This window comes from Grus americana, chromosome 3 (assembly GCF_028858705.1).
Source record: "Grus americana isolate bGruAme1 chromosome 3, bGruAme1.mat, whole genome shotgun sequence".
Taxonomy (NCBI): domain Eukaryota; kingdom Metazoa; phylum Chordata; class Aves; order Gruiformes; family Gruidae; genus Grus; species Grus americana.
In genome coordinates, this window is record NC_072854.1 from 56,601,803 (window position 1) to 56,615,994 (window position 14,192).

Here is a 14,192-nt window from a genome sequence, read left to right on the forward strand (position 1 = left end):
AGGTCCCAGAGAGCTCTAGGCTCCAAAATCTTCAGTTCTGCAGTGTGAAAAGAGTCTGTATTCCACAATTCAAGGCTTCAAATCTAACTGTCATCTTCTTACCTGTCTCTTAGTCCATAATTAAGAACAGACTTGCAAATATCTCAGGTCTGACACCCCTGTGCTTTCTTGTTGAACAGCTTCAGCTGAAGAAGGGTTGTGCATGAAGACATTTGTTCAGTCTGAAAAGCTGATTTCCATTGCGATGCAAATGAGTGTGAGACTTTCTGGTAACCTTGTGAAATGGTAGATCATTGCAAGATCTGAAGCTTAATATGTTCTGGTAATAGGCTGTGAAACATGATCATGGGGGCATATTTCCAAACTCTAGAAGACATTTCCAAGGCATTTTTATCAGGACTAATAATAATTCTTCCTAATTCTACACAGTATCACGGTGGAGACTTGAAATACTTTCCCTTTTCATGTGGATAATGCTGTAGCAAAGTCAAGTGTTATGCTTATTATTACTGCAGAATTATTCTTCCCTTGTTACTAACATATACATTTTAGTTTTGCAAAGTAGATTTTAAGAGTGTTGGGCTTCTCACAAACCCTGTTTGTTTGTTTAAGTGGAGAAATACTTCTCATCGGTCCTTCTTTTGAAAACAGAATGCTTGAAACCTTGCAGTCTATACAGGAAGATACATGGAAAAATGCAAGACCGGGCAAGCTGGACCCTGTGATCATACCGGCTTTGACAGGGAATGATAGCATTGTATTCTAACATGTTATAATTTAAGCTTTTTTTTCCTGGCATAAAGTTGCTTTTCTAAAGGGGCAGCTTTTTCAGCACCAACACAAATGACATCACAGATCTCTTCATTGTCTCAGCATTGGCACACATGTAGCCATGTCATTGTACTTTGCTGTAGAATAACCAGTGTTTTATGGGGCAGTAGCAGGAGCATTATGTGTGCTCCGCTCTATAGTCATGAAGGCAGTGAAACACTATGGTTTGCATATTATAATTTTTTGATTCTCAAGAAGGGCCCATAACCTGTTAAGCACAAAGCTCCATTTCTCCCTTGCTGTAAAGAGAAAAAGCAACCTTAAAACAACACTCAGAGAACACAAAGAAAAGGTTTCTTTCTGCCATCTGGCTTGGGCAACTGTAAAAACTAAAAAAGCTGTCAAAGCTAACAGCCAATATCAAAGGAAAGGGGGCAAGCTAGGGAAACCACCATCTCCTCCTGTAGCCAGAGGAAGGAGGACGCAAGGTGTGCAGTTGTAGTGTACTAGCTCTTTTTCTCAAACAGGAGGCAGTGTGGTCTGCTACAAACAGCTCCAGAGCAAGATCCAGGACCGTGGCGTTCTTTGCCAGCTTCAAAGCTCCCTACCGAGTATCTTTCTACAAAGATCTCGTCTTAGATCTCTTCTCCAGAGAGTTCTGGGTGAAAAGCAGTAGGTAAAATCTATGAAAAATGCGCAGTAATATCTAGGTTGTGTTGTAGAGTGTAACATTCATTATTTCAAGAAGAAACTGTAAAGAGGACCTTTATTTGGGAACCTCTCAATGGCCATTACTGGACTTCTCCCCTCCTTTAAAGCCTCTAAAGAGCAAAAAATGCTCATCCATGCTACTGAGTGCAGAAGTAGCCCATGAAAATAACATGAATTGGAACCCAAATGAGCCTGGTACAACCCAAAATTTGAAACTTAATTGAGAACTATCTAACCACTAACACTTCTAGAGAAGCTCTTAAGCAGTCCCACAGAGGAGCTAATACCCCATGACAGGAACAAGTACAAGACCAATTCCTAATGCAGTTTGGATTCCATGTGTGAGGAGCTTAACCCGGGCAGAGAAATAAATTAATCTGTGCTCTACAGAGGAGGCACTTTTCAGGGAGCGTTTAACCAGGGACTGGTCAGGAGCAAAGCCAAACTAGTTTCATTCTAATTGAATAGATCAGTTTTAGACCATGCTTTTATTCCGTAAAACGCGCTCAAAAATGATCAGGAGCATTTCTTGTCACTATTGAAAACTGGTTCTCTGTACTATGCTTTATTTTCTGAAGTTTCCTGGAAAGTGTTTCCTGGAATGTGAGATCATTTCTTCATTTCTCCCATGGGATGGACACACGCACACACACACAAATAATAATAAAAAAATATGTGATGGGTATCTCCTGTAGAAACAAACATGCAGCTCCTGGTGTGTACTTTCATGTGTGCACGTAAAGGAAATAGAGCAAAGTAAACAAAGCAGTGTTCACTACAGAAAGTGGAGAGGGCTTGAGAGGGCTTCCTCTCCAAGGTAATGGCAAGGAGGGAATGGCGACAGCAGCGATGCGGTCCAGCCCCAGCATCCAGGAGGTTCACGCTGGTTACCCATTAATCCCTTTCACGCATTTTTCCCTTTCCCTGTAGTGAAACTCCTGGGGCACACCAGAGAGCTAAGTTGTTTCATCTGTCCCGGACAAGCCCAGATCTGGATGAAGTGCCACCTAGGTGCCCTGAGTGACTTGGGGGTGGGGGGGGGTGAGTGGGGGGGTGTGGGTGCGTGCGTGTGAGGTGGCTGCTGACTGCCCTTATAGTTTTGTTACATCAGCAAGAGTGGACCTGCATGCCTTGGCGCTCTTCTTTCCGCCGGGCTGGTTTTTGCTGTGCCTTCAGTTCTTTCTCTCTCTCCTCCCCCACCTTCCTCCTCTCCATTTGCAGAGCGCCCCTCCTCCTGGGCTGCCTCCCCTCCTTCTCCCCTCCTCTTTCACAGGCAGAGGCTTGAAAACTTGTTAAAAGCTCTCCCAGTGTTCCAAGTTAGAAAAAACTTTTACGAGGTATCAGCACTTTTCTTTCATTAGTGGGGAAGGAAGGATGAAAAATACAAAACAGCAGTAGACTTTTAAAGTTTAAATAGACAGGTCTGAGTGCCTGAACGTGCTCTTCCATTTTACTTTAACCCTCCAAAGAAGTATTCTGATCCAGTTCCACTGATCAGCAAGGGTAAGTTGAAAGTTTTCCTTTTTCATCTTTTTTGTGTATCACTTTTTCTGAAAACACTTTTTTTTTCACCCTAGGAATTTTGTGTTATTGCGCTGATGGTTGAACTTGCTTAAAAATACAGATACATAAAAGCATAAGTTTTCTCTTAAAGTGCTAAGTTCAAACTTGCAGGAATTCTTTGCTGCCTTTTGTCATATTTCTATCCGTTTCTTCAAATACTACACTTTTACAACTTTTAACCTTGTTTGACTGAAGGAGAAACTGCGGCGAAGTTGTAACTGTAGGGCTGAGTTGCAGACTTGTTGCTAGTGTTTGGGTGAAATCGCTCCTCTGTGTACTTGTCTCCGACCAAACGAGCTCCTTTAAAGAAAAAAAACCGAGGTGTGCTTCGGTCTCCTCTGTCGTGCCGAAATTGCATCAGTTAGTAGCAGGGAGACCTTGTCCTGAGTGTCCCCTTTCTGCCCCACGCATTTTGCTTCGTGTGGAAATCCTGACTTGATGCCTTGGTACCAGTTTGTGCAGAGCAAGGTTCTTAATTAGGTGCTTTGTTAAATGCTGCAGCTACTAAAGGGGTGACTTTCACGTGGTCTTCCTGATAAGTTTTCCCCTTTTCTTTTAAAATAGATGTGATAAAATCCAGACGTGTGTTATGGATTTTTAACCTGATTTGTATATAGTTACTCTGTTTTAGCAACCTCGGTGAGGGATTTTAGAGAAGGAATGTGAGATATCATGATATGCCTTACCACGTTGGCAATGTCTGTGAAAGTCTTGGGTGGATATAAATGAAAGTTGTCTAGGAAGAACTGTGCAAGAATATCCACAATATGTGTCATAATCCCAATATGACACATTCCCTTTATATTACCTTGAAGGCTTAAATACCAAAATGCAGAGGAAAAAAATGCTTGAGCAGCATCTCTTGGAGAACGAAAAAGCTTTTTACTTTGCAAGACTTGGAGTGATTCCTTATAGGAATTGTTGCCTGCTGCATGCCAGTAGTTAGAGAGCAACACGAGGAGGTAGGAAAAAGAGCCTTCAGCTGAAAGGCAAAGCACAGAGTCTATCTTATCGAGTAACACGTTCCCTTCTTAAACCAGAATATTGTGTGCTTACATCTGTCCTCACGTTTTGCCTTGAGATAACCAGCGAGCCTCGCGAAGTGGCGTATTTCGTCTGAGAAATTCCTTTTGCTTTTGTATGTGAGATTTATGACGAAAACCCCCGGTAAGGGGGACAAAAACCAGGCTACGGACACCTTGTGCCCGACGTCTGTGTGTGTGTGTGCGTGCACGCACAGGGAGCAAGTTGGAGGACTTGCGTGAAGCTTTCATCCTGCCATTTTTAACATCTGGACAGCACACGACACTGCAGAATTTAAGCCTCTAGTCTTTGGGATGTTTACTGAAGTGTTTCCTTCGAAAACTTCAAAGCCAAACACTGGCGCTGACCCATGATACCTAACAAGCATACAAATGGGAGAGGGGTGAGCAGCAGGCCGAGTTCAGGAGAGGGAAGAGAGGGACACAAGGGATTTGGTTTGCGACTGAAGTCTGAATGCTTATACACTCAGCAGCCCAAACAACTTCAACGCTGTAAAGTTATCTCAGCTCTCAGATTATGCAAGCCCGAAAGATTAGTTTTATTTGTCTCTGAAACGAATGTCGGTTTAGGCCAAGGATTCCTGTGGGCATGAGGAAGGTTAGATGACATTGAGCAATGTATCTGTTTCATCAGATACATCGCTGTCTTTCCCCCGGTCTCTGGTATCTCCTCCCCATGTTACCCACTGAATTTATCTTGCGTGGAGGCACCTGGTCTGTTGTTTATGCCACACGTACGTTTTAGAAATCCAGATTTCAAAATCTGCAAGCCTCAGAGGGCCCGAGGACCCCTCAGGGAATTGCGTGTTTCGTCTCTTAATTCTGTAGTCAGGAGAGGGATAAGTCTGGGCAGTAACGCAGAGGGTAGACCTGACTTGTACAACTAGAGAATGTCTAAGGAAATGCTTACAGTTGCTTTGGGTCCCTTTGCGACTATGATTTAGAATTAAATTAGTTGGAGAGGGTACAACATGGAGAGGCAAAGGCTGTGGGGTCGATCCAGCAGCAGGCAGGGAAGAAAGCAAACCCTTGTGACATTTTCAAAGTCTAGCTACCGCAACCATTTAGTGTGTCATCTTTGTCCAGTGGGTGAAATGAACTGGGGCTCATCTGCAGAACTACAGATGAACTACACCTTTCCAGGGGAATGTCTGGAAGACATTTGGTGATTTTTGTAAGATTTAGAAAACTAGCCTTTCCTATGCCAACCCATCCAGACCCCATCAGCTGTGCATCTCAGCTGCTTTCTCTGCAGCGCTGGTTGCTTTTGGGAAATACTCAAGCTGGTTGGTGTTCAGGGTCCAGAATCTTCTCTTTTCTTGGCTTTTTATGTGTGTGTGTGAGCACACGGAAAAAGGCAGGAAAGGTAGGGAAACCAAAACTTTGGCCTGTTTCCCAACTGCTTCAGCTGCAAAATCCCGTTTTAGATCCCACTCTAACCCTTCCTGCTCTTCCATCCACTAGCATGTGACCTCCTAACACTGCAGTCAGACCTGGGCATGTTACCACAGCACTGAGTTTGCATTATTCTTTCTGGAAAATGTGAACCAGATGACATGATGAATGGCGTCCATAAAAAATAGTTCTAGAATTTCTTAATTGTGGCTTACAAATAAAATTTCTTATATATGTGGTCATCCAAAACCCATGCAGATGAATGCTGTCATATCTCCTGCTGCTCTATGGCTTTTTTTCCTATCTTTACCCACACACAGTAGGATCTGGTAGAAATCCATCTTTTAAAGAGTTTACTAGGCCGGCATTAGTCTGTCTCAGAAAAAGGTTATAATAGTAAGTAGTAATCAGTAAGAACTCATGAAATGCACATAGTCATCATCAGCCATATCCTTAAATTCCTGAAGTACTGAAATTGTATCAGTCAATCAGGTCAACCCATGTTTCTTGGACTCATTTAAGGTGTTTGGGAGTGTTAAAAGATGTTTAAGTCCAGAATGCTGAAGAACTATTTTTAAAGTTTATCTTCCATCCATTTCGAACGATTTACAAAGCTAGAGTACTTAAATAACTGTCTGATATAAAACCTCTTTTTAAACCTAGTAAGCAGATGTTGTAATCGGTTAATAAAAATGGTCTTTCAGTGTCCTGAAAATAAACAAGTTCGATCCGATGAATGAATTTTCTCTACAACAAAACAAAGTACTGTGTTTCATAAAGCAATAGAATCCACTTAAGCAAAGGAATAATATATTTGTGCCACCACAAGGTTATCTGATTAACAGTACAATGTTTTGAATTGATGTGGGGTTTTTTATCACTGGCAAAGGCTAGCGTGTAACTGATCTCTTTAAAAAAAAGTTGCTTTTCAAAACTATGTATGAGTAATTCAAGCATGGAATGTTTCCTCTTGGAGTTTATATAGCCAGAGGACATAAATGAAACTTAGCAATTTTGCATGCTGAAGCAAATTAAAAAATAGGTAGTAAATTCTCAAAATATTGCAGGTGTGGGATTAAGTAGGTCAAAACTGAAGTAAATCACGTTGCATTAATGGACCAGAGTGGAGTGCAATTAAAAAACAAACAACACATAACTGCCTAGAAATAACATGTCCTCTGTTTTCTTAATCAAACTTTCAATCTGAAATAACATTTAGACAGTAAAAAAATACGTTGAGTCTGAGGAAAGTCTGTGAATGCAGTAGTTTCGAATCATCTGGAAAGCTGACTAATTAAATCAAGAAGCTGTTACTTGAAAAAGGCTCTTTCTGTCCACTTCCACTTCTAGGACATGGAGCAAATAGCTTGCTTTTAAAGCAAACTTCACGTGTTGTATAGTCACAGGCTGTTCTCTGTTTTAACAATCCCAGCCTGAGGAGGAACGTGGTCACATTTCATTCCAGCCTTTCCAGAGACCTCCGCGCTCGTGTGCCCGGCTCCTTCTCTGCCACCTCGAGCCCGTGAGGACAAAGTAGCCTTTCCTGGGAAAGACTAAAGCTAGGCACGGCTGAAGGGATGTGTCAGAGATAAACACACTGCTGTGGACTCCTCCCAGCGCAGGCTTCCAGATTTAAAGGTCTGAAGCAAGCGTCATGCGTGTGAACAACTAATTACGTGAGCAAGGGTCTGCACGCCACAGTAGGTAAACTTCAGAGCAAGCGGACTAAACGGACTGAGGAAACGGCCCTGGGATATTTTCCAGGGGTTCAAAGATAACTGGCATCTCGGAGCTATCCGAGCAAGGACTTTAAACACTTGTCTCCTGTTCCCCTCTCAGACTCTTTCCGATGGCAGGAACGGTGTCTTTTTATTTGGCATCTATGGTTATGATTGCATTTGCCAGACTTATAATCTTGTGTTTCCAGTGACTCACTGCTTCTTGAAAGAAAATCTCCTTGGTGCTAAGATTTCCTATTTTATGAATTATCCAAAAAGGGCTGTTTCTATAAATGACCTTAACTAGGGAATATATCCATGATGCGATGGGAAGGAAATCATTTGGACATTATCAAAACTATTAATACCAGGAAGGGATTAGTCAGCATGCATGGAACAAATACCTATAACCAGCAGCATCTGCTTTAAATGGGAAACTTTGTGATTATTTTTCCTTTTAAGTGCCCAATTTCACACGTTTGTTCATGCAGGTCAAGTTAAAATCAAAGTTTTTATGCGGATAAGATTGCCATTCTGCAGTTGATAAAAATCCTGTAGTGAACTTTGTTTTTCCTAGGAATCTAGAACATCAAGTAAACCATTTCATTTCTTTTATGTCATCCTGTGTATTTCCAGATATCCCCGAGAAGCTGCCTGTGTCCCAGAAATGTGCACTTTAAAACTCAAGAGCTCATTTACTTTTTTTCCTTGCTAAATCTTTTTTTCCTTTCAAAACAAAGTGAAGGAATTTAAATACAAAAAGATGCAAATACAAAGCTGAAATTTCAGTAAATTAAGCAAGCCACAGACAAACAGGAAACCAGTTCTTCCAATATGTTAACATGAGTTTAGCTGTGCTTCATGCATTTACTATTTTTGGTTCCTTCATATAGGTAAAGAATACTAACTTTGATCTTTGTGCTGGAAATACTAATGTATAAACTTTACTTAGATAGCAAGCTTTTTCCAAAGTTGAGTATAGTATAAACATTAAGAACTATACTCTTAAATGTAGTGATATGCCAGAGCTCAGTTTCATGTTGCTGTAGGAAAAATAGCACACATTTTGCAATGATAAAATTTTAGGTATCCGACCCTAACATTAACTTAGTATAACCTTTTGTATTTAGGTTATACTATGGTTTGCTTTCTTACTCTCTTAAAGAGTGAACATAAAAATTACTGTGAACGATCCACACTGAAAGAGAGAAATCTTTCATTTATTCCTAGCATATTCAGGCAGTGCCACCACGTTTTCCTATACCCTGCTTCAGCAATGTGTCACAGCTGTTTTCTACCTGAGGCAGGTGTGGATCATTGAACTGAGGTTGCCACCAAGGAAGCTGAGCCAACCACAGTGGCAACTCAGGGTTGTTGTGGACTTCTTGAAAACTGGAGTGAAATTAGAAAGCTCTTTTTTCATTGTGCTCTGAGACATTATATGTTACTTTCTCTTTTCGGTTTCCCTGACTTTCCAGTCCACCTGCAGACTAACTAAAACTCTGGTTTCTCTTCAGATCGTGTAAAACACATGAATTAAAACAAAGCTGACATCACTGCTCTATTACTGTTGATCAAAGGTATTAAAGCTCTGTCTTAACCATTGCTTTTTTTTTTCTTTGTGTCCTCCTTTAGCCAGCATCCTGTGAAGATGGGTGATTGGAGTGCCTTGGGAAAACTTCTTGACAAGGTTCAAGCCTATTCTACTGCAGGAGGGAAAGTGTGGCTGTCTGTCCTCTTTATTTTCCGAATCTTGCTGTTGGGAACAGCAGTCGAATCTGCCTGGGGAGATGAACAGTCTGCTTTCCGATGCAATACTCAACAGCCTGGTTGCGAGAACGTCTGCTATGACAAGTCCTTCCCCATCTCCCATGTACGCTTCTGGGTTCTGCAGATCATATTTGTGTCTGTACCTACCCTTTTGTACCTGGCGCACGTGTTCTACGTAATGAGGAAAGAAGAGAAGCTGAACAAAAGAGAAGAAGAGCTCAAGGTGGTCCAAAATGATGGTGTGAATGTGGATATGCACCTCAAGCAAATAGAAATTAAGAAATTCAAGTATGGAATCGAAGAGCATGGCAAAGTAAAGATGCGTGGGGGACTGCTCCGTACTTACATCATCAGCATCCTGTTTAAATCTGTCTTCGAGGTAGCTTTCTTGCTGATACAGTGGTACATTTATGGGTTTAGCCTGAATGCCATCTACACCTGTGAACGAGATCCATGCCCGCACAGAGTGGACTGTTTCCTCTCCCGTCCAACTGAGAAGACCATCTTCATCCTCTTCATGCTGGTCGTGTCTTTGGTGTCTCTTGCCTTGAACATCATTGAGCTTTTCTACGTGTTCTTCAAGGGTGTGAAGGATCGTGTGAAAGGGAAAACCGACCCCTACTCCCACAGCGGTGCCATGAGCCCTTCCAAGGACTGTGGCTCCCCCAAATACGCTTATTACAATGGCTGCTCCTCTCCGACTGCCCCCTTGTCTCCCATGTCTCCCCCAGGGTACAAGCTCGTTACTGGAGACAGGAACAATTCCTCCTGTCGTAACTACAATAAGCAAGCCAGCGAGCAAAACTGGGCCAACTACAGCGCGGAGCAGAACAGAATGGGGCAGGCTGGCAGCACCATCTCCAACTCACACGCCCAGCCCTTCGACTTCTCCGATGAGCACCAGAACACTAAAAAACTGGCGTCGGGACACGAGCTGCAACCCCTCACCATTGTGGACCAGAGGCCTCCCAGCAGAGCCAGCAGCCGAGCCAGCAGCAGACCTCGACCTGACGACCTGGAGATCTAAGCTTCTAGCTGCAGTACTTGCTCAACTATGAAACGACGTGCATTGGAAGATGCAGTCAGTGCTGATCTTGTTCCAGTGGAGGTGGTACTTAACAGTCTCAAGCAGGAGATTTTAAAAATCGTAAAAACAAATGAAACAAGTGAACAAACTTTTAAAATACTTGCTGTTTTGTGGGGGGGAATGTGGGGTTGGTGTGGGGTGGTACAGTACACATTGGTATTTAATGTAGCTGGTTTAAAGAATTTAAATACTAAAAAAAAGAAAAAAAAAGGAAAAAGATAGGTAGTCAGTACTAAGGTAGGGGGTTGTTTTTCTAGAAAGGCTGTAAATATCTGAGTGTATGTGTATGTGTGTACTATTGTGTTTGTTTCTAAAGAATCTTCTGTAATACTAAAATCCAATAATAACTGAACTCACATTTGTCAGGGTGAAGTGCTGCCTGAAGATGAAAACATTTTTCCTATTCAACAAGCAAAAAAGTCCAGGATTGCCTCTGATCATTTCCCTGTCAAGAACATTCCATTCTTAGAAAGTGCACTTTGAAGGTAAACTTTCCTATATGGTCCTCCAGGTTGTTGAAAGGCTCCTGTGAGGACAATCTACAGCCTTTGAATCGTTCAACTTAAATTTCAGACATGGCCCACCAAGAAATGCTTTGGTCACCTGCTTTTCCAGCCCTTCACGCAGGTAGATTTTGTGATGTGCGTAAGTGGGGTGGCTCCACACTTGTAGAACCGGCAACCACACTCTCTTGCCCACAGCGGTATTCGTGTCCTGCTGCTCACTTACAGTCTAATTGACATCACATAAAACCCAGTTTGCTGCCACTTGCAGATTTAAGCGTTAAGACAGGCAAGCAACTGCCTTTAGTGAATTTTATCACACCCTTATGTATATTAAGGGTGTATGTATGTGTGTGGATGTGGAGGTAAAGGTGTACACAAAACACCCTCAGAAGCATACATTGAGAAATAAAAGCACACAGATTACTTGCAGTTGACACTTTCTCATGGATATTGTGAAGGTGTGGGCCACTATGGTGTTTACATTCTCTGATTTCCTTCAATGCAAGTGAAGCACATGTCATTATATTTTTTTAATTCTATAGAATATTTTCCATGTATCCTGAATGGATGCTCTTTTTAAAACTAAAAAATAAAAAAGGCCTAATCCTGGATGTCTTGCTCTGGAAAATCTCTCTTCTAAGTCAGTGGGAGTTTTGCCTGAACGAAGGCTGCAGGATCAAGCCCAGGATGTAGCGAACCATGTTCTTGCTGGCATGAATGATTTTTCTTTTGTAGACATTAGGGGTGGAAAAGACCCATTAGGTCATCTAGCCAATCTCCCTGATAGGTAATAATGATGCTTGAATGATAGAAGATGTAGTACTGTAAGCAAGCTTTAGTCTTTTATGTGAGAAACTTAGAAGAAATGCTTTGTGCTGGATTAATAATAAAATATGCCTACATGACTTTTGCAGTAACTGGTATTTTTCTTATTCTAAATAGTCACATTTACTGAACTGTAATGTCCACTCCGAGTTTGACAGTTAGGTCTTTCTAGAGGGCTCTAGCAACTTTAGTGTTTACACTTAGATTTTGTTTGAAATGCAAGTGAAGTTGAAAGGATTTTTAAAGAGTACAATTCTAGCTAATTTATTTGAAATATATGCTAAAGAAATCTACCAGTTTCTTCAAATGCGTAGTCTCTTAGCTGAACACAGATTGACCAAGGAAATACATAGCTTGGTTTCATTTTGCAGCAACACAGATAAATTGTTTCATTTAATACATTATATTAATTTGTTTGACATTCCATGTTAAACTACTGTTGTGTTCAACTTCATTGCATGTATGCAACCATAGTCCGTCGGATCATGTTGTCTGGAGAACATTAGTCAATAAAGTTTTAATTTAGTATAAATATATATTCTGATTGTCTTTTATTGTTTTATATGTCCATATATCTTTTGTTTCAGTCTTATAGTCCAAACTCCTTCCGTCCCTCTTCATTTTTTGCCAGTCACTCTGCATTTCAGCAGTATTCTTGATTTAATCCATCTGGATTTACTTTGAACTGAAATTTCACAGGACCAGATTCAGATACCCTCACAACACTGGAAAAACAAGCATCGTTTGTGTCACTCCTGGAACAAAGTCACACTCAGCATGAACTACTGTAATTCAAATCTTGCCATGAGCCTCAGAAAAAATATATTTATTTGCAAACTACTATATAAAAAAAAACCAGTAGTAAGATACTATCACATAATTTTTCAAGCAATTTTTATATACGGCCTAGATTCAACATTATGAAATCATTGCATTTCCCCATGCAATCAGATTGCTTGACTGACAGTTTCAGTTTCTGGATTGAAATCCTCATTCCTTCAGAGTTAATGGGAGAAAGGTACTGATTTTGATACGGCTGGGATTTCACATACTGTCTACTGCTTCACCATTTAGGTCCCTATCACTAATGAAGACATATGGTGCTTGGCTTTCCAGCACTGAACTCCAAAAGAAGGATGGTTCATCTCCTTTTTTATTTGAAAAATCAAAATATAATGGTCATGCAGTTATCATACAGTTTTCTACTTTCAAATTTGCTTGTCAGTTTAAGTCCAAAGTCTTCCCCTTCCTATTAGTAAAGAAGGGGAAAAATAAGCAGGACAGTAGTAGTGGATTTACAGTTCTGAGAGATACTACACAAGCACCAGCACAAGGAATGACTCCCTGAAGTATTCCTTAGGCAATAGCAATGAGTCACGCTTAAGCTGGCTTGTCCTAGTTCATCTGTACGAAGGGAAGGGCATTCCAAGCATTTTGTGAGGATCGTGCCCTTGGAAAGGTGGATACAGAAGCATCCGGAGAAGGGCTCACCCTGAGACAAAATCCAGTGTCTCCTAGACAGGCCGATTGTTGGGTACATCCCAAGTTAAGGACCCGGTTCCTTGGGGCGTCTCGGACAACTGATACAAATTAGTGCTTCAGTGCCAAGGCTCTCTTGAGTGACTTTTTGGTGGCAATGCATGTGTGTGCGTCTGTAGGGTAAAGACATTGCATGGGCCATTTCTCCCACTTCGATTTACTGCTGTGGAGTGTGTTACACACTTCAAAGTCATCACAGTAACAAGTCTGTGTGCCTTTCATCCAGTTCTTGATAAGCTTTCTCCCAGTGCATCTCTGCAGCAGCAGTTGCATCGTCTGCAGCTGACAAAAAACGTGATAAAATGCTAGTGCATGCTTCTCAGCCTCTGTAGAAGGAAGTGTTAAATACTGAATTCAAACTGGAAAATATGTTGTAAAAATACACAACTCTGAAGGTAATTAAAACAAAAGCAGGGTTATAAATAAAACAGCAAGAAAACCCAAATTCAAAACCTGTTAAGTTTTTAAAATTTGTGTTGATGTTTTGTGTAGAAGTATTTTGAAAAAAAGGCAAATTCATCCTAAGGCCCCCACCCTGCCCCAGTAATTTGAAACGTTTGTATAGAGTAAAGTTAGAAGGACAAGTTACAGACAGCCTGAAATCTATATGCAGATCATGTAATTTCAAGATGTTTTAAATACAGTGAGCACACACCAAAGGTTATTTCCTAATTTAGAAATGAAATTTCCATATTTAAAGTCGAAACTACAGTAATATTTTGAGAACCGGAACAGACTTTGTGAGTGTACCTGTCACACCCCCTGAGATCAGTCATTTTTAAACGAGGTACTCATCTTGCCGTTCCAGAACCAGGGCTGTCAGCGGTGCTGCTGTGCTACACAGCTTCACCGGCTCGACTGCGCATTACCACTGTGCTGATGTTTCCCTCAGAATTTCTCTGCAGCTTGGTATCAATTCAAGAAAAGAAAAAAAAAAAATAGTGATGTAGGGGTAGAGTTTTGCAACTCAGCTCTGGGAGTCAATCCAGATCTGAAGTTACCTTGCCTGGTTAATGTGAAGTTCTGGGTATGTCTGATCAAAACCTCCTCCAGTTCTGGTGATGGCTGTTTCTATCCCACTGAGTCAGGATTACTTTTAATTCTTCTTTTAATTCCTCCATGAGTACCACTGCTCCCTTTTCCAGAATTTTGAAAAAATAGGGCTCAAAATGGAATTTACCTTCCTTCTGTAGAACTTTTTCTCTCTATTTACTGCTAATCCAAACCTGATAGGACTGAGCCTTCTACTGAGCTCATGAACTAC

At 41.2% G+C, this 14,192-nt stretch overlaps 1 protein-coding gene across 1 annotated transcript; it reads left to right on the plus strand.

The window, feature by feature from the left end:
* The first annotated feature begins 2,319 nt into the window (after positions 1 to 2,319).
* GJA1 (gap junction protein alpha 1) lies at positions 2,320 to 11,922 on the plus strand. Its single transcript, XM_054822173.1, has 2 exons — positions 2,320 to 2,985; positions 8,837 to 11,922. The coding sequence occupies exon 2, from the start codon at positions 8,853 to 8,855 to the stop codon at positions 9,996 to 9,998; it is 1,146 nt and encodes a 381-aa protein (XP_054678148.1). The 5' UTR covers positions 2,320 to 2,985; positions 8,837 to 8,852; the 3' UTR covers positions 9,999 to 11,922.
* Positions 11,923 to 14,192: the final 2,270 nt, after the last annotated feature.

Coding starts and splice junctions, on each gene's coding strand:
- GJA1 (XM_054822173.1), top strand. CDS start 8,853: ATGGGTGATTGGAGTGCCTTGGGAAAACTTCTTGACAAGGTTCAAGCC.